The sequence below is a fragment of the Maniola hyperantus genome, chromosome 15 (genome assembly GCF_902806685.2).
Source record: "Maniola hyperantus chromosome 15, iAphHyp1.2, whole genome shotgun sequence".
Lineage (NCBI taxonomy): Eukaryota > Metazoa > Arthropoda > Insecta > Lepidoptera > Nymphalidae > Maniola > Maniola hyperantus.
This window is the reverse complement of record NC_048550.1, coordinates 3,022,327-3,048,058: the sequence shown is the minus strand read 5'-3', so window position 1 is coordinate 3,048,058 and position 25,732 is coordinate 3,022,327. Positions and strand designations below refer to the sequence as shown.

Here is a 25,732-nt window from a genome sequence, read left to right as displayed (position 1 = left end):
GTGAAATAAATATACGTAACACGCGAAGACTTGCTTAAAGGGATCCTATATCACTAACGACTGCAACCCAAATTTATTTTTGCAAAGATCACTTTGTTGTAAGTCTTACTTAATAACTTATTCAATTTATAAAGAGAAAACGATAATTTTTTACGTTTACTATGAGTTTTTAGAAATATATAAAAACTAGCTTATGCTCGTGACTTCGCCCGCATGGACTTCATAAATTTCAAACCCCCATTTAACCCAGTCAGGGGTGGAATTTCAAAAAATCCTTTCCTAGTGGATACCTTCTCTTTACCTACAAAGAACACAGCCACCAAATTTCATGTATCTAGGACCAGCTGTTTAGATGTTTAGGCTGTGCGTTGATATATAAGTTAGTCAGGACTTGAAATTTTATATATATGGATACTACGTTAGTCAATAGGGATGACATTTGTTTGTTTACATATTTAATGACGTCACATCATGGCTGACAGCGTTTTCTGAGTTTCAAATAAAAATAAAAACTGTATTTTTTTTAATTGGATTTATATATCCATCCTGAGTTTTTAATAATTGTTATTGATATATTTCGTTGTCTTAAGCAAAATACTATAATAAATAATCATTTTTTGGGTGAAATTAGATATGAGTCAAGTAGCCTATTCTCACAGTCACGGAGTAAACTCCGAATGTCAAATTGGATATTGTGATAAATAATTATTGTAAAATAACATGAAAATGGGTATGTCTGTCTGTTACTTACCTTTTCAAGGTCCATCCTTTTAATGTTCATTTTTGTCATAGTTTAATACACAGATAGCTGTTAATAGTTACTTTTCATCTCGAAAATGATGCTCACGACTTCATGCACGTAGATCTACGTTCATTTTAAGTCCCATGGAAACTGATTTTCCGGGATAAAAATTAGCCTATATGTAATAATATGCTCCGGAATGCATGCTATCTCTGTACCTACTTTTCATATAACAAAAGTAATTAAGCAGATAGGCCGTAGAAACGTAACAGAAAGAGAAATTATAATGCAATATGAACATTCACAAAAAGTAAACGATAAAAATTATCATTTTTTTTATTATTTTAAAATTTGAGGTAAATTGAGACGAATCATAGGCTAAAGTGAAATTAAAACCTGGCAGCACTGTTTCCATATGTCATAATATATTACTTTACTCTATGGTCATGTCATTTGTCAATTTTTTCGAGATTGACGACGCCGCTCGAGTTCGAAAAAGAAAAGATTAATTAAAAATAAAGTCTTTTTGCGATAACATCGCAAAGATGGCATCGTTGGATATTCTAACACCGCATTTGTCCAAAATTAAAGAACCGGCGCCCCAGCAACTGGTTTACAAAGATGAGTGTGTGTATTCGTTTGACAATCCGGTGAGTTGCATTTTGTTTCTAACCTAATTCTATTCTCGTAGATTTCCTTTACAGGCAATTAATACAATTTCAGAGCCTTTTATATATTTTATAGTGTACATATTTCTATACACTATAAAATCCTTATGCTTAAACTTGCGATGGTCCACAAAACCTAGAACTACTTAATTTCTTATTCATCGCGTTATTCTAAAATTCTATATCGACATTCGACGCTTACCAAAAGCTAGGGTCACCTTCTGAGTAGAATAATTAGTGTAGCTAAAATGAATTGAATGGCTTAAAAGGGCCAGTTCATATAACCTTGTTCATGACATTTTATATTCCATACCTACCAAAAAGTTGGAAAACATTCTCTGAGGTTCAGTCCTCCTCGCGTTGCTCCCTCATTCAGTTGAGCGTCGTGGCTCTTTTCTAATAATACCCTCTTTATAATATTCTTTCAGTACTGTCAGTTCTCTGCCTGAGCCCTGAGGTTCAGAATCAAGCTGTTAAAAAAAGAAAAAAAATCGACTAAACTAAATTACTTTTCAATCGTCAAATGCTACTTGCTTATATTTTCTTCTCACTTGGTTGGCCCAGATAAAAACAAGCCAACTTAGATTTCCCAATTTTTAAAATTAGCTGTCAGACCCTGGCTTCCCTCAAATGAAAAGGATTTTTTTCTTCAGAAAATCCTTTCTCAGTGGGAGTCTACTTTATAGAGAAAACCTAAGTATGCTATCTCATATTCTAGATCTAGGGGTACAATATATTATGTTAATTAGATAGATTTTGTTGGATCTGTAGAGATGGAAAGAAATGGACCTGTCAAAAAACAAGCGTTGAATTGAGAATCTCTTTTTGAAACTGATTGATGAACATGAAAGACTATGTAAAGTGGCATTAAGTCAAAACAAAAATGAATTTAAAAAAAATGTTATTTTACTTAAGTACAAAATTGTATATTATGATCAAACTTACGAGCAAAATGAAAACAATAAAAAATATTGAAGTGAATAAAATGTTACCATTAAACTTATAATCTAATCAAATTACTGTACAAATTATGTCTATTCTAATTACTGGATCGGCTCCACTATAGAAAGGTTCACCACTATTTATTCACGAATATTATACTAATATAGGTATAGCGGTAATATTCAGTGTAAAGAGGTTCATTTGCACTTTACATATCTGTAATTTCAAGTTTTGGAGACACGTATTTATAGAGATTTATACAATTTTAAAATGATTAACATTATAAATAGAAAACACGATTACTACATAGATTTCGTTAATATTCACTGGAAAGAGATTAATTTGCACTGATCTTTACGTAATTTCTTAATTTCAAGACACGTAATCGCGTATTTTATACAGACTTATGTAAATAAAATTAAATTAATTAGGTCCCTAGCATTTTTAGAATGAACTTAACAAAGTACAAACACAAAATCGCAAAGTATGAACTACGAACTCATATTATAAAGATTACCATAACATAAACCTATAATACATTTTTTTTATCTGGTTTTACGGCTCTGGGTTCTAATCTATAATAATCTTGCTGGGAACCAAAGACCAATAACCAATTGACAAAAAACAAATGACAAAGTTTCATTTCCTAAACAAATTTTGGCAAAATTATGAATCGAATTGATGAATGTTTCTACAAATAATTCACTTGATAAAACAAATTACCAGACAAATTGTCATTTCATAAAATATCATTTGACAAACAATTGATTTCTTTAATCGTGTTAATTAGTAAAACAACATATCGCACTTTTTTTTTTGATAAAATGAATTGTTTGATAAAATGAACTGTTTGATAAATACTTTCACTAAATCTTTTATATGTCGACCGGGCCGACGGAGGAGACCGCTTACTATGGTGGGGGGTCTCTTTCCTCCCCCCCGCTCCCACCATCAAGAGCGAGCGAAGCGAGCTCGGGACTTGGGGCACTCCGACTCGGAACGGTTAGGTTAGAATCCACGAAGGGGATGGCGGGGTCTGTAAGACCCCGCCATCCCCTTCGTGGGTTATTTCTCTTTTTACCACCCAGAAAAAAGGAGCCCCGCGAAGCGGGGCTCCGTCGACGGGCCCCGGTCGACGAGAAGAGACCACCACTATGGTGGGGGTTCTCTTTCCTCCCCCCCGCTCCCACCATCAATAGCGAGCGAAGCGAGCTCGGGACTTGGGGCACTCCGACTCGGAACGGTTAGGTTAGAAGGGGATGGCGGGGTCTGTAAGACCCCGCCATCCCCTTCGTGGGTTATTTCTTTTTTTACCACCCAGAAAAAAGGAGCCCCGCGAAGCGGGGCCCCGTCGACGGGCCCCGGTCGACGAGAAGAGACCACCACTATGGTGGGGGGTCTCTTTCCTCCCCCCCGCTCCCACCATCAAGAGCGAGCGAAGCGAGCTCGGGACTTGGAATGGTTAGGTTAGAAGGGGATAAACCCCTAACCTACCCAATCCTTAAGTTTTTTAAAACAGGCTACGCCAGAAGACTCGCTTTAAAGCCGTTTAGAAAAAAAAAGTTTACTTTACTGGTCTGTACAGCAGCAGCAAGAGTATTATAGATTAGAACCCAGAGCCGTAAAACCAGTTAAAAATAAAGTATTACAGGTGTTAACGGTGGTAACCTATGACAGTATCTATCGTATTTTGCGATTTTGTATTGTGTTTGTTGAGTTTATTCTGTAAACGCTAATTGTGATTAAAGTGATTAATTTTATTAAAAAAAATGATTTTCGAGCTCTGAAATTTTAACTTAGAGTTTCAGGAGCACCCCCTTTACTGCCCTCTATCCCAATGGATGGTATTGTATTCTATAGCAACCCCACTGGATCATCCAATTGAAAATTCAGCTAAGTGCAGCTCTATAAATAAAGAGTACAGGACTCTAAGGCTGGAATTTGCTCAGTCTTAAGTTTCAGTTAAAGTGAGACCGATTTATGCCAGTGATATAATGCTGTCTCGTGTTAACAATGTCTTAGGTCTGAGAAATGACTTTTCTGTGTGTGCTCTAGAGATCACAACTTTGGTACAAGATTTTTTTAAGTTTTAACTTAAAACAGAGTTAGTTAATTTGCTAAATTTATTAAGCTGTCAAATAACAATTAAGTGTCCCCAAAGACTAAATCATAGACCTCATGCTCATAATATTGTGTTTTACTGTGCGACAAGGCTCTCTTGGCACTTGAATGACATTGGGGGGCACTGTTGGAGAACAAAGGCTTAGAATATTCAAACAAGAACAAAGGAGACACTTGACGGCAACTTTAATTCCGATTTTCGCCACGCGCCAAGATAGCCTTGTTGCACGGTACTTAGTTTTAAAAATTTCATGAAGGCCTTAAAAAAATACACCTTACACAGGCACAACTGTATTTTCTTTAAAATATCTTGTTTGCATAAAATTCCTAACAGCTTGATACACATTTGCCACAACATTCAGCAGAGAGGTCCTCATGCCATTCATCGTGAAAGAACACATAACTAATGACAAAAAAGTATCAAACATAACCGGAGTCCAAAACAATACATTATACAACAATTCTCTTGTGATATAAGTTTTAATGTTTGGCCGTTTAACATCCATAACATGAATTTTGGTTAAAATTATTGTCGAAATTGTAATTGGAACAAAATAGCTTATAACCGCTAACACAAACATGTAAACTAACATATTTTTGTTATCCGTGAAACACATTTTCATACATTTATCATCAAATTTTGGTTGTCGCAAGGATTTGGTCAAATTTGTGTACTGAAAATCTGTGTGATTATTATAATTTTTTAGAATATTAAACACATTACTCAAAACTAAATCTATTTGTGAAGATGTGTTGTCACTATGTTGTACTTTTTCTATAGCTTCTAGATAATTAATTGGAGTTATCAAGTTTTTCCGGAGTTCTATTGTGATGTTATCGAGATCTGTATAGTAATTACAATCGCTACTGCCCAAATGTAATGTAGCCATACATGAATCTTCTAAGCTTCTCAGTTCATACATTGACATCTCTTTCACCTTCATCAGATACATGAATAGAGTAATTATTATTGGTACAATCCATTGCAATGCAATTGTTAGAAAAGAGAAATATTTCTTCCAAAAATTATACAGTTTATTCAACTTAACATCTTTGATACTTCTGGATGTTTCACCAATTTCTTGTACGATGTCTTCTCGTTCTTTCTTCTTAATGTCTCTTAACATTCTATAATGCAAATAGTTGTCTATGACGAGGCCCAGAAAACTGTTAACTAAAGACACTACCAAAGGTCCGCAACTTAGAAGTAAAGTAGAGGAACCACATTGAACATTTGTATCGTTGAATTTAAATCCAGCCATTTTTAGTTCCGCACTTTCCATAGTTAAGTTTTCAGGATTCAGGAAGTAAATTGCGCGGCACATAAAAGCGATTCCAATGCACATGAGAAGCACATTCTCTGATAGTAAAATGTATGATGTTTTATTGCCACTAGAGACAATATTTCGTAAATTGAGCAAACTGATTCCGAATCCACATAAAATTAGGAACACTCCTAGGTATAAATCGACGTTTTTCAACATTTTTGGAAGCGTCTTTTCGAAGCGAATGTGGATACAGTTATGATGGACCCCTATGATTTCGCACTTCCGCGCCATTTATTACAATTTATCTGTATGCAAATTATGGGGGCTTGTAAAGTGTAAACTTTGCACAAACTACATATTAAGTATATTGATTTAAACTTTAGGTTGGTCGCACATCTACCAACGCGCGTGATGAGACGCATTTTCCCATATTACTTCTTTGGATTCTCTCTGCCTCTCATGTCTGGCCTGTCCCGCTATTACTTGAGTTGCAATAAGCTGGATATGATGACTGATTTGATACTAAAGAAAGACACGAAGACACGCTTTATTGTGTGGGTGTGTTTGTGTGTGTGTGTAGTTTAAGGGTATTTCTATTTAAACGGCGCGAAGCAGACGTGTTCAGCAGACCAGTCAGATTATTATTGATAGATGACGTGATAATTTCTCAAAAATTTGATTGGTCGTCTACGTCGCGGGCTGGAGGCTGGAGGTCGTCCCACACTGCGCATACCGGTAAGCGGTCTCCGCTCCAGAACACGTTTGCCCCATTGACTGTCGCTTCTGCGACAGACATGACCTGCCCTTTGCTACTTCAGCTTGCTAATCCTTTGAGCTATGTTGGTCGCTTTTGTGCGTTATGCCTATAAAAGTCGCAAAATAACATTTTAGGCACCTTTTTGCCACTCACTCTATAGAGCGCACTTTGACTTTGCTTAGACTAAAGACATTGTTAAAACGAGACAGTGTTATATTGCTAGCATAAATATGTCTCATTTTAACTGAAACTTAAGTCTGAGCAAAGTCAAAGTACACTCTATAGACCGCAGGCTCAGTCATTGTGTTGTTACAGGAATCAGAGACTGGATTATATGTGTCACTTACATCGTTCCTCGGCTTCGGTCGCAATTACGTCGAACAGTATTTCCAGAAGAATGGCAATGCGGTATTTTTACACATACTGAGAGAAAAGACACCTGTAAGTCTCATAAGTCATCAGCATCATGATCAACCCATTTCCGGCTCACTACAGAGCACGGGTCTCCTCTCAGAGTGAGAAGGATTTTGGCCATAGTCTACCATGCTGGCCATGTGCAAATTGGTAGACTTCACACACCTTTGAGAATATTATGGAGAACTCTCAAGCATGTAGGTTTCCTCACGATGTTTTCCTTCACCGTTAAAGCAAGTGATATTTAATTAATTAAAACGGGCATAGCTCCGAAAAGTTAGAGGCACGCGCCCGGGATCGAACGCTCGACCTTCGATTAGAAGGCGGACGTCCTAACCACTAGGCTATCACAGCTTAGTCTCATAAGTAAAATAGTATTATTCTATTAAATTAAACTATCGTGAGTGATATCGTCGGAGCTAGTTGTAATAGCTAATATTTATTAGGATTCCATACCTCAGAAGGAAAAAAAGCCCTTATAGGATCACGTTGTTGTCTGTCTGTCCGTCTGTCCCGTCGTGACTGTTAAGAAAACCTATAGGGTACTTCCGGTTGACCTAGAATCATGAAGTTTGGTAGGTAGGTAGGTCTTATAGCACAAGTAATGGAATAAATCCGAAAACCGTAAATTTGTGGTTACATTTACATCACAAAAAAAATTAAGATGTGTTTTCAATTTTCAAAGTAAGATAACCAAGTGGGGTATCATATTTTGCCGGTAGGTTGGTAACTAGCTATGGCCGAAACCTTCCCGCTGGGACTATACTAATTGGGTATTTTCCTACTTTTGAATTTGATAAATATTATTACTTTATTTAGCTTATGCTCGCGACTTCGTCCGCGTGGACTACGCAAATTTCAAACTCCTATTTCACCCCCTTCGGGGTTGAATTTTCAAAAATACTTTCTTAGCGGATGCCTACGTCATAATAGCTACCTGCATGCCAAATTTCAGCCCGATCCGCCCAGTAGTTTCAGCTGTGCGTTGATAGATCAGTCAGTCAGTCAGTCACCTTTTCCTTTTATATATTTAGACTAGGATATAATGACGTACACTGAAAAAAATATTATAATCCAACAAAGACTTACAAAGTTACAGGCATTTTAATTTTGGAGTGGGAGGGTCTTCTATCCCTTTCTCGCAAAACGAAAATTCGTATGAAACCGCACGAAGCTACTATGGCATTAGTAGGTGTGACGTCAAACTGCTGTATCGCTATCTCTGTCTTATCAGAAATATTTAAATGCTTATAACTTTTTTGTTATTTGACTGATTGAATTAGTTTTTTCAGTTTACGTCATTATTTTTATTCTAGTTTATAATAAAGTAATAAAAAAATTGGTGTCAAATACCCAATTTACTTGAATGATTAGTACCTATCCTGTCTTTAAAGCCTATGCACGTCAAACTATGTTTATTTCCTAATTTTAGATACCTGAACCAGAGCAAACCGGCGATGGTCCAGAGAAGAAGATCACACGACTCGCAATCGGTGTGGAGGGTGGGTTCGATCCCGATTGCGGCAAGCCCAAGTTCACGTACACAGATCACTACAATGTGGTCGTTCTACCTGGTTTCCACACGTTTCCGTGGCCTAACGATGCGTTACCTGATGTGGTAAGTTTCGAAAAAGTACTAATTCTGTTGTACACAAATCCAAAAGCTTCCTGCTCTTTGTTTTGTTGAATTAAAAAGTATTGCTTTAGAACTTTTTAGAGACCAGACCATCAATAAGAGTAATTTATTACCTATTTTGAATAAATCATTTGACTTTGACTTTGACTTTAGAGTTCTGTACCTCAAAAAAAGTAAAAAAGATGCCTTAAACCTAAAAAAAGGATCACTTAGTTATCTGTCTGTCGTATCTGTCAATAACCGTCAAGGAATCAAAACTTCCCGTTGACCTAGAGTCATGAAATTTGGTAGGTAGCAATTAGCACAAGTAAAGGAAAAGACCCAAAAACTTTGTTGTTACAACACAAAAAAATTAGAAGTAGTACTTCTTGTACGACGGTACTGAACCCTTCGTGTGCGAGTTGGGCGATATTTTATAAGACTCTCACTTGGGCGATATTTTTGTCTATAAATTAATAAAAAATAATTAAAACTGTTACAGGTTAAAAAGTCGGTCCAAGGCGTAATAGATGCGGAATCGCCGTTCAAAATAGCTGAGATGGAAGCATTAGCAGGCACCTGGGACGGAGAGAAACGTGAAGTGTCTGTGTAAGGTTCTTGATATCTCCTCAACCATACTAATTAATTATTATTATATTGGAAGAACTAGCTTATGCTCGTGACTTCGCGACGGCAAAAGTCATATGGGTATGAGTGACAGAGACAACGCTCTACAAAGCCGAAATGTCATTCTAAAGGCCGATGTACGTTACTATCGGCCGCGTACTGTACCTTATAAATAATCTTTCATTGTGTTCACAAATAGCAGGAAGTATAGTGCAAGCTAGACAGCAATCAGTACCCTTATTATAAATGCGAAAGTGTGTTTGTTTGTCCTTTAATCATATTGCAACGGAGCCACAGATCGACGTGATTTTTTGCATGGGTATAGTTAAAGACCTGGGAGAGTAACATAGGAATCTTTTTATCCCGGGAAATCAAAGATTTCCCACAGGATTTTTAAAAACCTATATCCACGTGTACGAAGTCGCGGGCATCAGCTAGTAGATAAAAAATAGAAATAATATTTTTTTGTTGCAGTCATGCAGTGAGCTTGAAACAGCTAGACAACGGTGTGAAGATTCCACCTTCAGGCTGGAAATGCTCCAAGTGTGACCTCACCACCAACCTTTGGCTCAACCTCACAGACGGCTCCATACTTTGTGGAAGACGGTTCTTTGATGGATCTGGAGGCAATGATCATGCTGTAAGTATAGCCCTCTCCTCTGTTCAGGGCCTGCATGGAGGTCGCAGAAACACCGACGCACGTGCTGCTAGAGTGCACGGGCGTGGCAGAACAACGCGTGCGCCATTCGACGACGCCTGAATCCAGCGGCTCCTTCCGACTCTTTGATGTCGTCCGCCCACCTAGAGGGGAGGTCTTCCAACCCTGCGTCTTCTGGTGCAAGGTCGCCATTCCAGAGCTTTACTAATAATAAAATGTAACTGTTTTCGTCTCCAGGTTGAACACTACCGCAATACCGGGTACCCCTTAGCCGTGAAACTAGGCACCATCACGGCGGAGGGCAAGGGCGACGTGTACTCGTACGCGGAGGACGACATGGTGGAGGACCCTTACTTGGCCGACCACCTCAAGCACTTCGGCATCAACGTGCAGCAGTTACAAAAGGTTTGTACTGCCACAACTTAAATACATACAGAGATATGATGTCCTTTCATCTCCACAGCCTAAACACATACAGAGATATAATGTCCTTTGATCTCCACAGCCTAAACTCATACAGAGATATGATGTCCTTTGATATCCTCAGCCTAAACACACACAGAGATATGACGTCCTTTGATCTCCACAGCCTAAATACATACAGAGATTTGACTTGTTTACACTTCGCTCGCGCTGATTATACATTATTTTGTCTAGTTTGCTAAAAAAAAAGATAATTTGAAATAACAAAAAATCGCTCTCGAGAGTAAAATATAGTCAAAACCTTAATTTTCAGATTGGCAAAAATTATAAATATATTTCGTCATCATTAACCGATAGAAGTCTGCTAGTATTGCTAGATATTAAGTCTCTTGGTTAGGGACTTTCACATGCTGCGGTCTTGCGCCGTCTAAATCCAGCGGCTGCCTGCGACTTGTTTGATGTCTTCTGCCCACCAAGTGGGGGTCTGCCAATGCTGCGCTTTCCGGTGCGAGGTCGCCATTTCAGCACCTTGGAATCCCGTCAACCCAGGATTAGATCCAATAGAACCAATCTATTCCTGGCTCTGACAAGAACCCTAGAAAATGATAAATGTTTTACTTCCAGACAGACAAGTCCATGCTAGAACTGGAATTGGAATTGAACCGGCGTACTGGAGAATGGAACACGTTGCAAGAGTCTGGCACTGAGCTAAGGCCGCTGCACGGACCTGCCTTGACTGGACTGAATAACCTGGGCAACTCCTGCTATATCAACAGTGTTGTTCAGGTATGTTTATATCAAATCAAAATATTTCTAAACTAGCTGATGCCCGCGACTTCGTCCGCGTGGAATTAGGTTTTTTAAAATCCCGTGGGAACTCTTTGATTTTCCGGGATAAAATGTCACTCTCCAGGTCTTTATCTATACCCATGCAAAAAATCACGTCAATCCGTTGCACTGTTGCGACGTGATTGAAGGACAAACCAACAAACAAACACTTTCGCATTTATAATAAGGGTACTGACAACGGAATCTCCATTCCAAACAGCCAAATCCGTTCAGTAGTTTTTGCGGGACAGAGTAACAAACACACACACACACACCCACCCACACTTACACTGTAAGTCTTACACACACAAACTTGCCTTCATAAGTGTACTTTGACTTTTAGGTTCTGTTTCGGATGCCAGATTTCGTACGCCGGTACGTCGAAGGAGCTCCCGAAATATTTGCCACTTTCCCCGAAGATCCGGCCAACGACTTTGACGTGCAAACGTAAGTTTCTATGATTTCTAACTACCCCCATTTTAAATACAAAATTTAAAAAAAATATTTTGGTATCGTTAACATACCGACATAGCCCCGCGGATGGTGAAGCTGAAGTGGCAATGGGCAGAGAAGATTTTTTTTTTTATATAAAGAATATTAGCCATATTAAACGACTAGTATTCCCCTTTCCTCTCCAATTAAGCGTCAGGCTTGTGCTAGGAGTAGGTACGACAATAGTGCAACGGGCTGGATTTGAACCGTCGACCTTTCGGTTTTCAGTCCACTCCTATACCGGTTGAGCTATTGAGGCTCTGAGATAGTACTGAGTTATTAAATAAAGTAAATACTAAATTGTACTACAAAAATATTAAGTACTAGCTGCCCTGGCGAACTTCGTATCGCCTAACAGTCGATTCTTTTTCAGGATTTTTTTAAATTTTTTTCTCCGTAAGAACCATCCCCGTTCTTCATGGAATATAAAAAAGAATTAGCGAAATCGGTTCAGCTGTTCTCGAGATTTGCGATCGGCAACAAATTCAGCGATTCATTTTTTGATTCATTTTTACATTTAGATGTGTAGTAACACATAATTTTTGTTTTCAGGGCCAAACTGGGTGTAGGTCTAGTATCGGGGCGGTACTCGTTCCCGGGGGCGGAAGGCGCGCAACAAGGCGTCTCGGCGCACATGTACCGGCGAGTGGTCGCCAAAGGGCACCCCGAGTTCACCACCAAGCGGCAACAGGACGCGCACGAGTTCTATCTGCATCTACTCACGCTCATAGAGGTATCTATAGGGAAGACTAAGGGTACCTATCTCCTCCACATACACAGAATTCCACTCCTAGAGTACGCATATACAAGGTTTTGCATGAAACAAAATCGTAAAATGTTGGCGGGGGACGGGACAATGCTTTGTTGTGATTGGTGGACTTAAAAGTCACGTAATCAAAACAATGTGCGGAATGAGGGTACCGAACGGGCGTGGGTCGACTTTTATGCATAGCAGGCGCCTAAGCCTGGCGAGCGGGGGTGTTCGGCTATTAGGCGTCTATGGGTGGTCTGTGCCTCCACACCACCCAATAGGGTATTTTACCCTTTTTTTGAAAAGTGTCTTAGTCTAAATATATAAAAGGAAAAGGTGACTGATTGACTGACTGGTCTATCAACGCACAGCTCTAACTGGACGGATCGGGCTGAAATTGGGCATGCAGATAGCTATTATGACGTAGGCATCCGCTAAGAAAGGATTTTTGAAAATTCAACCCCTAAGGTGATGACATAGGGGTTTGAAATTTGTGTAGTCCACGCGCACGAAGTCACGAGCATTAGCTAGTTTGATCATAAAGTGATAATAAACTACCAAAAAATTTACCAAAAAATTTATTCAGTCGATAAGTGCAATACAATTGCATTTCAATTTTGCACTGTTTTCTCCGCAAAAACGCTACCCGCTATCTTTTTTCCATGAGCTGTCATGACGTCACACGGATTGGTAAGCAACAGTGTTTTCTTAGTGAAACACATCACTATTTCAATCCATGTGACGTCACGTCACTGGATTGAAATTGCAATTCTGTTTACGAGTACCTACTTTGAATCGTCAAACAAATGGATCTACGACTGGTTCGGAATGCCTATAGACTGTGATAGCAATATCGACTACCTCTTAGTGATAGTGTTGTGAAACAGAAGATTTTGAACTAGTTCAAATTAGTCAGTTCATTAAAAATGATGTCAATCGATAGAGTCGATCTCTTGTGGGGATTTCAATGCGCTCTTGTACCGCTTGTGTTCAAGCATTTTTTGCAACTCGCTTTGCATAAGCACTGACAAGTAGCTAATTATAAACCCGTTGTTATAGCGTCACAGTCGTCACAAGTCCAACCCGGCGGACTGTCTCAAGTTCGCAGTAGAGGACCGCATCCAGTGCACCGAGTCTTTAGGAGTGAGATACACGCACCGAGCCGAGCACCACTTACCACTGCCCGTGCCGGTGGGCGCCGCGACCAACGCGCAGCAAGTGCGGGAGTACGAGGCGAGGCGCGCGCAGGCCGAGGCCAGCGGACAGAGACTGTGAGTCCTTTTGCTTCACACTAGTCACTAGCAGTGTACACCCACAGAGCCGAGCACCACTTACCACTACCCGTGCCAGTGACCGCCACGACCAACGCGCAGCAAGTGCGGGAGTACGAGACGAGGCGCGCGCAGGCCGAGGCCAGCGGACAGAGACTGTGAGTTCATTCGCTTCACTAACTCACGAAAATGAGGTATTCACTTATCGAAGAACAACCCTAGTTCCATATATCGGCACGGATCTAGAGACATGACCTTCAATGGGGATCCACACTGCCAATTTATCCCAACAGGTGGCGAATGAGCGAACCGCCCATAGAGTACTTAGTATCATCTGTGGAGCCGGCTACACTGAGCTGTCAAACGCCATAATTAAAATATATATACAGTGCGACAAGGCTCTCTTGGCACTTGAATGACATTGACAGGGGAGCGCTGTTGGAGAACAAAGGCTTAGACTATTTCGTTAGTCCCGATTTTCGCCACGCGCCTAAATATCCTTGTCGCTTGTTGTCATGTAAACATATCTCCAAACAACGTGTCTTTGGCGAAGTAAATTGTGCCGTGTGGCGCAACAAACAGCCAAGCTATATTATTTAGATTAGTGCCCGCCCACGCCCCACGTGTTGTGGTTGTGGTACGTATGAACTCTCCCCTGGGTCCCTTTTTCTCTGGAGATATGTAACCCTAAAAATAAATAAAATAAAGAAGTGTTCCGCAGAGATTCGTCGCAGACGGTGCGGCCGCACATACCGTTCCAGGCGTGCCTCGACAGCTTCATGAAGGAAGAGGCCGTCGAGCAGTTCTTCAGCTCCGCCCTCAACAAGAAAGTTACTGCGCGCAAGTGAGTTTCTTTACTAACTTTTACAAAATCCGGTCAAGTGTGAGTCAGACTCGCTTTCCGTCCTTTTTAGCTATATTAAAAAGAAAAAGATGCAGATACCCTAAATTTAGTTTAATTAATATAATTTCGATTCTTGTTCAGAAAAACAAGAATCGATAACCAAAAAATTTTGACATTGACAGAATGACACGGCTAGCCACATTTCCGGACTACTTGTTGATTCAACTGAAAAAATTCACAATCAAAGAGGACTGGACGCCTGCCAAGCTCGACGTGGCAGTTGATATGCCATGGGAGGTACGTTATATCTTTACGCACTGACCGTCCCGGGAATCGAACTTAAGACCCATGCCTGCAACACTTAATGCAATTTTTCCTTTCAAAGCTTTTATCCAGCTTTTCCCCCTTGTAAATACAAAGCATTTTGAGTTAGGTCATTTTTGCCGTAGTGAAATATTTAGGTATCATTTCTGTTTTGGTGTGCAAAATTGAGTTAAGTCACTTTTGCACTGATTAAATATTTATAACTAGCTTATCCCCGCGACTTCGTCCGCGTGGACTTCTCACATTTCGAAAATTATACCCATAATAATAATTTTTAGTCCCTAAGGGGGTAAAAAATTATTTTACCCCTTAGGGACTAAATTTCCAAAAATCCTTTCTTAGCGGACGTCAACGTCATAATAGCTATCTACAGTAGTTGTGCGTTGATAGATCAGTCAGTCAGCTTTTTCTTCTATATATTTAGATTTATATTTTGACTTAGAGTATCAGGTAAAATTCAGTTAGGTCACTTTTACACTGATGAAATAATGATTGTACAATATCTATTTTGACATGTGAGTTCGGTTATGTTTGCCTTGCCTAAATATTTACAATTTTTATTTTGACGTAAAGTGAATTTGAGTTAGGTCACTCTTGCTGTGATGAAAATATTTTTTTTTTGTAATATTTATAAAATTTGAAAATTTTTTGGTTTAGTTTCAAGAAGCATTGTTTTTCAGGTGGATCTAGGTTGTCTAAGAGGTCGGGGGCTACAACCTGATGAGACCTTACTGCCAGATGCTGCGTCCGAAACCCCACCACCCGTCTATAACGAACAGCTTCTATCACAACTTGTAAGTATGATAGAGAATATAATGCACACGAACATACAAAAGCATTTATTTAATTCGAATTTATTAGAATTGCAAAACAGAGTATAATATGTTGGGCCTGATAGTCTGTGATACAAGCCTAAACAAGAATATGTGTATTGCGCCGCGAAATTTGCGCGTTGTTGACATCCAACACACCTAGTCTCTCCTCTCACCAAAGGTTGCCTGGTGGAGATTTTAAGCAATAAGGCAGCCTTTGCGTACAATAGGGTATTCTATCCTTTTTTTTTTAAGTTTTGATCCTAAAGTGATAAGAAACTACCAAAAATTTACAAAAAAATATAATTTCTATATCTACAGCTAGACATGGGTTTCCCGGTCGAGGCGTGTAAGAAATCGCTATACTTCACAAACAACTCGGGCATAGAGGCCGCGTCCAACTGGCTGATGGAGCACATGACTGACTGGGACTTTGCCAACAAGTTCGAACCACCAGGCTCGCAGCCCTCAGGTAAGAAAATATTAACAATTTCGCTTGTAAAGTAGCTCTTACTTCACTACTATTAAAACTAGAAAATAGACTATTAACACCCTTGGGCGATAAAAAATTTACCGCACAGTTATTAGCCCACAAAATCGGTCGAGGCCGGTTTTGTTAGTTGAAGTGCGTACATACATAGACTGCCATAATCATAAACCCATCCTTTTGGATTTTCCGCAGATGGGTAAAAAAGACTAACACCATACGGTACTCCTACTCTGTCTAATACAAAGTCGCGGGTTGTTTGAAGATTTTATTTAATTATTCAGGCGCTACCGCAAACATCCCTGTGGACCCGGCGAGCGTGGAGCAGATTACGTCGATGGGCTTCACGAGCGCGCAGGCGGCGCGCGCGCTGCGTTGCACGGGCGGTGACGTCGCGCGCGCGCTGGACTGGATCTTCAGCCACGCCGACCAGCTCGACACGGAGGAGCTGCCCGCGCAGGACAGGACGCTGGGCTGCCGGGACGGACCTGAGAGTGAGTGATCCCTACATCGGCGACGTCGAGCGCGCTGGACTGGATCTTCAGCCACGCCGACCAGCTCGACTCGGAGGAGCTGCCCGCGCAGGACAGGACGCTGGGCTGCCGGGACGGACCTGAGCGTGAGTGATCCCTACATCGGCGACGTCGAGCGCGCTGGACTGGATCTTCAGCCACGCCGACCAGCTCGACTCGGAGGAGCTGCCCGCGCAGGACAGGACGCTGGGCTGCCGGGACGGACCTGAGCGTGAGTGATCCCTACATCGGCGACGTCGAGCGCGCTGGACTGGATCTTCAGCCACGCCGACCAGCTCGACTCGGAGGAGCTGCCCGCGCAGGACAGGACGCTGGGCTGCCGGGACGGACCTGAGCGTGAGTGATCCCTACATCGGCGACGTCGAGCGCGCTGGACTGGATCTTCAGCCACGCCGACCAGCTCGACTCGGAGGAGCTGCCCGCGCAGGACAGGACGCTGGGCTGCCGGGACGGACCTGAGCGTGAGTGATCCCTACATCGGCGACGTCGAGCGCGCTGGACTGGATCTTCAGCCACGCCGACCAGCTCGACACGGAGGAGCTGCCCGCGCAGGACAGGACGCTGGGCTGCCGGGACGGACCTGAGAGTGAGTGATCCCTACATCGGCGACGTCGAGCGCGCTGGACTGGATCTTCAGCCACGCCGACCAGCTCGACTCGGAGGAGCTGCCCGCGCAGGACAGGACGCTGGGCTGCCGGGACGGACCTGAGCGTGAGTGATCCCTACATCGGCGACGTCGAGCGCGCTGGACTGGATCTTCAGCCACGCCGACCAGCTCGACTCGGAGGAGCTGCCCGCGCAGGACAGGACGCTGGGCTGCCGGGACGGACCTGAGCGTGAGTGATCCCTACATCGGCGACGTCGAGCGCGCTGGACTGCTGGTCATTTCGTATACTCTAGCCGGTACTCTCTATTCCCTCACGCCCATAGTTTCTCCACCTCTGCTAGTCACCCACTGCACAGGTACAAGGTCAGAGGTGTTTTAACGAAACACCATTTATATCACCCAAATCGGTAGTCACCCACCGCGCAAGTTCAAGGTCGGAGACCTTTTAACGTAACACCAACTGTAGCTAACATGGACCAAGTACCAGGAGAACATAGTAGCACAGGAACCATCCACAATCTACATATATTATGTATATGTAGATTAAAAAGTAAAAAAATCTATTAAAATATGCTCCTGAAAAAAGCATATTACACAATTGAAGATTATCTAAATCATAAAAGAGCGTAGATTTGACCTGCAGCTCGTTCCAGCAACGCACAAGACTGCAAATACTATTTTATACATGGCATAATCTTGTACCTATATAAAATATTTGAAAAGAGCAACCGCTGAGTTTCTTGCTGGTTCTTCTCGGCAGGAAAGGCATTCCGAACCAGTGGTAGATGAATCCGACTATTCGTAAGCACTTGTAAAAGTTTATACGAATAAAAAAGATTTTCATTTCATTTTTCATTACATTTCATTTTCATTTCATTTCATTTCATATATCATTGCAAATGTCTTTCCTGAGTGAGAATTCCGCTCTAGTTGTCCCCATCAGCGAGCGCTGCGCATCTACCAAAAATATGACACGATGCCGTGAGGTATCCGACAAAAAGGAATTTTTTCACTCTCTCATTTGAAGGTGAGATGAGCGAGATATAGTACTACCTCGCTCATGAGTGAGTGAAATAGATTACACCTTCGCTTGGCATCCCGGTGGACTATTAATGGTGGTGGTTAATCGTTCTTCTACGGATCTCGGAATTTCTACAGTACAGTTAGCTACAATTTCACGATCGCAATCACCTCCGATTGGTTGATGCTTGCTCAGTATTGGCTACAATGCATCATTGCAACAAGAATAGCACAAATTCAGCCAATCACAACAATTGAGATTTTAATAATGATTGATGCCGGTTTTACGAAACCGACCTACTAATTATACACGTAGACAGTTACCGTCTATTAAAAATTGTCAAAAATTTTATGCTTTAGTTTATATTAAGTATAGTTGTTTTTTCCTTTACTAATATATTTACATTTACTAATATCAACCCGGGTATCTTTAAAACAAGAGTGAATAGGCATCTTCTAGGTAAACGCGTCCCATCTTATGCCACATCATCACTTACCATCAGGTGTGATTGTGGTCAAGCGTACACCTATAATGAAAAAAAAAAAAAAAAAATATCATGTTATGTACATTTCAGAATACAAGCTAGTGGCATTTATCTCGCACATGGGCACTTCCACCATGGTGGGGCACTACGTGTGCCACATCCTGCACGAAGGACGATGGGTCATATTCAATGACAATAAGGTGAGTAATGCCATATATAATATAGAGGTTTGTCCTAACCGACTGACTGACTGGTCTATCAATGCACAGTCTATACCGCTGGGGTCTGGAACTAGACATTTTGCCATTTTTATGATGAAGAGACACACCAAGATAGAATTTTTGGAAGTTATGTTCCTAAGGGGGTACAAGGTTGACCAATGAAAGTCCGACATTTTTCAAGTTATCAGTACCCTTCTTTTTTTGGTTTTAGGTTTGTCCTTCAATCACGTCGCAACGGATTGACGTGATTTTTGCATGGGTATAGATAAAGACCTGGAGAGTGATATAGGCTACTTTTTATCCCGGAAAATCAAAGAGTTCCCACGGGATTTTTAAAAAACCTAATTCCACGCGGACGAAGTCGCGGGCAACAGCTAGTATCTGATAAATTGATAGAGAATATCGAAATCGGTTTTGAAAGGTACCCATATTTATGAAAGTTGGTATTTAGGCTATCTATTAAAAATGAAGAAATAGTAGATATGTGTGTCAGGATTTTTGGAAACTCCACCATCCCACCGATTTTCGATTTCATTCAATTAAGATGAGATGAGAATGATTTAATTTCTTGAGAACTGTTAAATAGAAAGGTTTCCAAAATACGTAAAATTCACGTCCGAAAAGGAAACGCCCATTCGTCAAAGGGTTTTTGGCCAAACTACATCCATCAATGAAATTAATGAAAGGCATTAGGACTGAGGTCACAGATCATGAAACAAGGACTATTTTGGACATAGAACTCTCCGAGTTCTATGTCCAAAATAGTCCTTTTATAATTAAGAATTAAGAAACTATCATCGTAAAAAAAAAGTAGCTAACATCTAAATATGCATGCAAATTACACACTCCCACTTACACACACACGCACACACACACACACACACGCATACACACACACACACAAGCATACACACACTGTTGTAATTTTATTATTGTATATACCTACATTTATTCTAAATCTATTCTGTTAAAATAGTTTTAATTATAATTTTAAGTAATCTCTTTTGGCCTTCTGTTATACCTAGATTTAAATTTAAATAATAATTATGTATTTACGCTGTTGATTACTTTCAAATAAATAAAAATAAACAAAAATAATCCTTTTTGTTCATTTGTTTTCTCAGTAAGAATTATTGCTATACCTGCATTGCCAAGATTGTCATTACGAGCGGAATTCGTTGAGTGTCTTTTAATTACGCCGGAGTTTTACGCACAAACCGTTACGAGCAATATTTCAGTCATTAAATAATTTTTTTTTGTATTCATAACATTGATGGATGAATTTTGTCCAAGAATGGGCGTTTCCTTTCTTAACCATTTAAAATTATCGATGTAATTAAAAAAGCGGCCAAGTGCGAGTCAGGCTCGCGCAATGAGGGTTCCGTACTACAGTCGTATTTTTCGACATTTTGCACGATAATTCAAAAACTGTGATGCATAAAAATAAATAAAAATCTGTTTTAGAATGTACAGGTGAAGACCTTTCATATGATACCCCACTTGATATAGTCACTCACTTCGAAAGTTGAAAATACTAATTATTAGTTCATGACCACAATTTAATTTTTTTTGTGTGATCTAACCCTAAATTCACGGTTTTCAGATTTTTCCCCAAATGTTAGCTATAAGATCTACCTACCTGCCTAATTTCATGATTCTAGGTCAACGGGAAGTACCCTATAGGTTTCTTGATAGACAGACAGACAGACAACAAAGTGATCCTATAAGGGTTCCGTTTTTCCTTTTGAGGTACGGAACCCTAAAAAGTACGTCAGTCAAATGTTTAGTTCGTCACATCTATGTATTTCATAGCTCCCGGCTGAGTTTGTTGTGGGCTCTTCTCAGACCTGGGCGCGTTTGGAACCCTCGTAGCTTTAGTTTTAAGTTATAAGCGTAATAATTATCACCACTATATCTTACGAATCCAACATCTGATGATCAAAAAGAGTTATTTATTATCTATTTTGAATAAATCTTAATGACTTTGTCTTTGGCTCCCATACTAAGCGAGCATTTTGACGTTGCTGATTTTACTAGGCATCACCCATATTATTGTATAACCCGTTGTTCGCAGGTGGCTCTCTCGGAAAACCCGCCCAAAGACCTGGGGTACCTGTACGTGTACGAGCGGCTGTGATGTCGCGCGCCGAGCGCCTGTCTGCGACTGCGCTGACGCCCGTCTGTGGCTGCGCTGACCCGCTGCTGACTTGTTGACGCTGACGTAGCTATAGGATATCATCGATGAACACGGGGTTCATTTAAAAGTACTTATAACCTCTTAAGGGTAACTTTTCTACGTAATACATACTGGAAGACTTTTGGTCTACAACTTTTTAAAAACTTAGGTACCCTCTAACAAATAAACCTGGAATAGCGGTGGAATAGTTATACTCTGCTTTGTCTTTCTCTGTCATCAGTAATTTGACATTTGAAGGAAAAAGACAAAATAGAGTATAACTATTCCTCCGCTATTCCAGGTTTATTTGTTAGAGGGTAAAACTTTTAAAACAACAACACAAAGTAAACATTGAATCGTAGTTATGTTACACTACTATTGCTACTTGATACCATATAGATAAAAATTGAGGCCTTGAAACAGCTGTTTTGTTTATTGCTTTTCAGAATTTTTAAACCAAAATTGATTTTTGATGTCATTTGTATTAAAATTCAAATAATTTATTTGAAATAGATAATAAATTACACTTTTTGATTTACACGGTTGTTGGATTTGTAAGATGATATAGTGGTGATATTTATTACACGAACTTAAAACTAAAGCTACGAGGGTTCCAAACGCGCCCAGGTCTGAGAAGAGCCCACAAAAAACTCAGCCGGGTATTAAATATTATGTAAAAGAATATACCCTAAAGAGATAATTTGTATTTTTAATTAGATCTGTATAGATAGGCTTTTAAATTATTATATAAACGTTTATGTTTTTGGTTGATATACTTAATAAAATAACTGTCGTTATGTGCAGTTAAATCTAAGAAAGTTGGTTTGAAAAAATATTGGATTCGTTAAATATTCAAACACATTTTTGGGGTCGCCTTTAGTGTGACATAAGCCTATCTATACATCGATGTAGAATATAAATAAAGTGCAAAAACAAACTACAGTGTTGTTAGTCTTAAGAGTGTTCTCCATAGTCGCTCTTAAGAGGGCGCAGTTCGGTGCTTTCTTCATACAAACGTAGGAGGGTAATTACTACATTATTTAATATTGTACCCTCAAAACTAAGTATTTTATCAGTTTGTCTTGCCATTATATAGGTTTATTGATATATAAAACATTGAAAAAAATATTGATTTTAAAGTTACGAGCCTCTAAATATTCCTATTTTAACACTAAATTTATAACAACTTTGGGAGTAAATAAATAAGATTAGTAGTGTGAAAATTCTAAAACAATTTAACATTTGACATCGTTTATTTATTTATTAGTTGAAATATCTTTACTTTGGAAACATTTAGTATTTTTTTCTCAAAAACACTTCCTAAACCCTTTTCGCGTGCTTGATTTCGTTGAAAATCATCGTGCCTCTCACTTTTCTTATACAATGTCAGATGAAAAACATACAGGTTACCCACGTGCGCCGCAAATTTCGGTCGAGCGTACTGCGTCACCTTACGTCGAGCGTGAGAGCTTGCTATTGCAATCGACACTTACAGGCGGGCCATACTCAAGAGCGAGATGCGTGATTTGGGAACAATACAAATCAACATTTTTTTAAATAGAGATAGCGAGCAAACGAGCAGGCGGGTCACCTGATGTTAAGTGATTACCGCCGCCCATGAACATTTGCAGCACCAGAGGAACCGCCGATGCGTTGCCGGCCTTTTAGGAATTTGTTGGTCCGCCCCTTGAATAACCCTATGTTGTAATCTAGTGGGGACACCGCCGATGGGAGTTGGTTCCACAGTTTTTACATTTGGTATTACGTTTATATTTTGAAAATTAATTAACATTTTTTAACAAATTACAGTGTGTAACCAGAACGCTAGCAAAAACTTTGTGTTATTGTTATACTACCTAAACACAATCCAATACCAATAACCATTTGCCTTATTTTGTAGTTTTGGTGATTTAGTATCTTTCAAACCCGCAATGCATAGCGTGCAAAACTCGAGTTAATGCCCCGCCTACGACGCCTCATTGACTTCCGAGTGGCCTACTTACGCAAGGCATGTGTCTTCATTGAAACGTCTTCGTTGTTGGCATTTACTTGTAAAAAGATCCAGCTGATTTTGAAATGAAAAACGCTATTACCGACATGCTAATCTTATTAGTTGGAGTCCCAAGGTGCTGGAATGGCGACCTCGCACCGGAAGGCGCAGCGTTGGAAGACCCCCTACTAGGTGGACGGACGACGAGTCAGATCAGACGAGTCGCAGGGAGCCGCTGGATCCAGGCGGCGCAAGACCGTGGCGTGTGGAAGTCCCTACAAGAGACTTATGTCCAGCAGTGGACGTCTATTGGTTGATGATGATGATGACTCTTATTAGCAAGTATAAAGAACTGTTCGCTCGCGACTAACAAAAATACTGTAGTTTGTTTACCTTTATCTATATAAACAAATAGGCATTATTTATTATATGAATACAAAGATTGTCTTAAGTTTTAATTTTTCTCTGACGTTAAAGGGGCGGCGGCACAACAAACGGTGCGTCAAGCTTTGACAAAGTATCATACAAATTAAAGGCTGCTAGGACTATGCTTGTCGTAATGTGTACTATTAACTAGGCCGCTGGATCCAGGCGGCGCAAGACCGTGGCGTGTGGAAGTCCCTACAAAAGACCTATGTCCAGCAGTGGACGTCTATTGGTTGATGATGAACTAAGCTGGCATAAAGCTAGTGGATCGTAAGGTCTTAGGCTGAGAACTATAGAGCGTACTTAGATTATGTTCAGACTTAAGTTTCAGGGACAGATTTATGCCGATAAAACGCTCGTTTCATCAGTGTTGCCCCACCCCCCGTTCCCATTTGTCGCTGTTCGGCCCGGATTTTAATCGGATGTTCCAGTGCCAGAACATTTTGACACCAAATCGGTTTTCGACAAGTGTGAACAGCTTCATATAAAATGGCCCGACAGACGAGAAGTGGGAACGGAGGGGGGGGGGGGGGGGAAAGGCTCGACGATAGACGAGACGCGGACGTACGGAGTTGATGTAGTGAGCGTATGCCCATAGAAGTCCATATTATAAAGAATACTAATCGCACGAGGCGAGGGGAGGCGGTGCGATGCTAGTCTGCTAGCTATGACTTTTAGTCTAAGCAAAGTCAAAATGCCACCGTTCAAACCCCCACCAGTTGCCCTATTGTCGTACCTACTCTTAGTACAAGCTGTACGCTTAGAGGGGAATGGGGGAATATTAGTCATGATTAACATTTTAAAAAAGGGCGCTCTATAAATCTCAACCAGAGAGCATACCGACTCTGCAAACGGATACGCTCTTTTATTGTTTCCTAAAAGCCTAAAAACTGTCTCTAAACCAGTAGTTGTTTTAGTAACAATATTTTTAGAGACGAAGGGCGTTTGTGCACTGATCCGTGACATCACGGATTCCATAAGAATACGAATCGAATGAGTAGGTACGTATATTTTGTACTAGATGATGACCGCAACTTCGTCCGCGTGGATTTAGGTTTTTGGAATCCCGTGGGAACCCTTTGATTTTCCGGGATAAAAATTATATGTCCTTCCGCGGGATGCAAGCTAAGCGAATTTCGTCAAAATCGCTTCAACGGATGAGCCGTGAAAAGCTAGCAGACAGAAACACTTTCATTTATAATAGTATGAATAGATGACGGCCACTGCGAAAAATCACGGATACGAACCGAATACGGATGAGTGCCCAAAAGCCCTTCCTCTATAAAACTCCCCTCCATTTTAAGTTAACACACACAAATAGGGGAATGATTTGGATATCAAAGTACCTATTAGCAAAGTTAGTTTTTCTAATAACTTGTATTTTATAAGCTCAATTTCTAAGGTTATTCGATAAGAAACCTGCATATGAAATAAAATTAATATATTATTAAACCGGTTTTTTGTACTAAGATTAGTAGCTGCCTATGTTAAAATAATAATTTGACATGTATGAGTTTGTTAGGCTGCAGACACATTACTGAAGCGTGGTGATCGCAACGAGACCCGGGCAATGATCGACGGAGTCTGGTGAACTCTGTTCGTCAATTTTTAGCGTTCCGTAATGGCCAAGTTGTGACTACGGAACCCTACACTGCGCGTAGCTCGCCACGCACTTGGCCGGTTTTTTGTCACAGTATAACGTGTTTGCGCAATCAGAAACTTTGCATACAGCAACAATTTTGTGCATCTATGATATAGTGTATTTGTGAACGTATGTAGAGGTAAACTAACTACGGACAATCGGAATCGCAGCTGTACGAACACTTGCAGAGTGAAGTTGATCGGAGGCGCAGCGTCTTAACCTTTATTCAGTAGAGTACCAAATTTCATCAAAATCGGTTAAACTGCTGGACTGTGAAAAGCTAGCAGACAGACACACTTACGCATTTATAATACATATTATGCATGGATAATGGATTTAAACCGTATTTTTAGAGTATTATGTCTCTGTCGTTGAGGCCGATGTCCATTATTTTCTGCCGCGTACTGTAACCTAAAAAGTAGCTGCGCCTCCTCAATCCTCATTCCACTTCGTAGGTTGCATTTAGCACTTTAATTACGCGTGAAAATGTTGCTGTGTTCATAGACTGAAGAGTGAATGTTGAGACTATAATAGTTATTCTAGTGAATTAAATTTATAGACAACGAAAATAAATGCTAGTATGTGTCA

The 25,732-nt window shown here is 40.4% G+C and overlaps 1 protein-coding gene across 1 annotated transcript; it reads left to right on the top strand.

Annotated features, from left to right (window-relative positions):
* Window positions 1–1,199: 1,199 nt before the first annotated feature.
* Usp5 (ubiquitin specific protease 5) lies at window positions 1,200–25,732 on the top strand. The gene is made up of 17 exons (XM_034976491.2): window positions 1,200–1,392; window positions 6,814–6,939; window positions 8,345–8,530; window positions 9,030–9,136; window positions 9,629–9,794; window positions 10,050–10,217; window positions 10,860–11,021; window positions 11,407–11,510; window positions 12,108–12,288; window positions 13,366–13,577; window positions 14,299–14,421; window positions 14,604–14,718; window positions 15,426–15,539; window positions 15,879–16,029; window positions 16,329–16,538; window positions 18,780–18,889; window positions 20,985–25,732. Exons 1-17 carry the CDS (start codon window positions 1,288–1,290, stop codon window positions 21,045–21,047), a joined length of 2,403 nt encoding a protein of 800 aa, XP_034832382.1. The 5' UTR covers window positions 1,200–1,287; the 3' UTR covers window positions 21,048–25,732.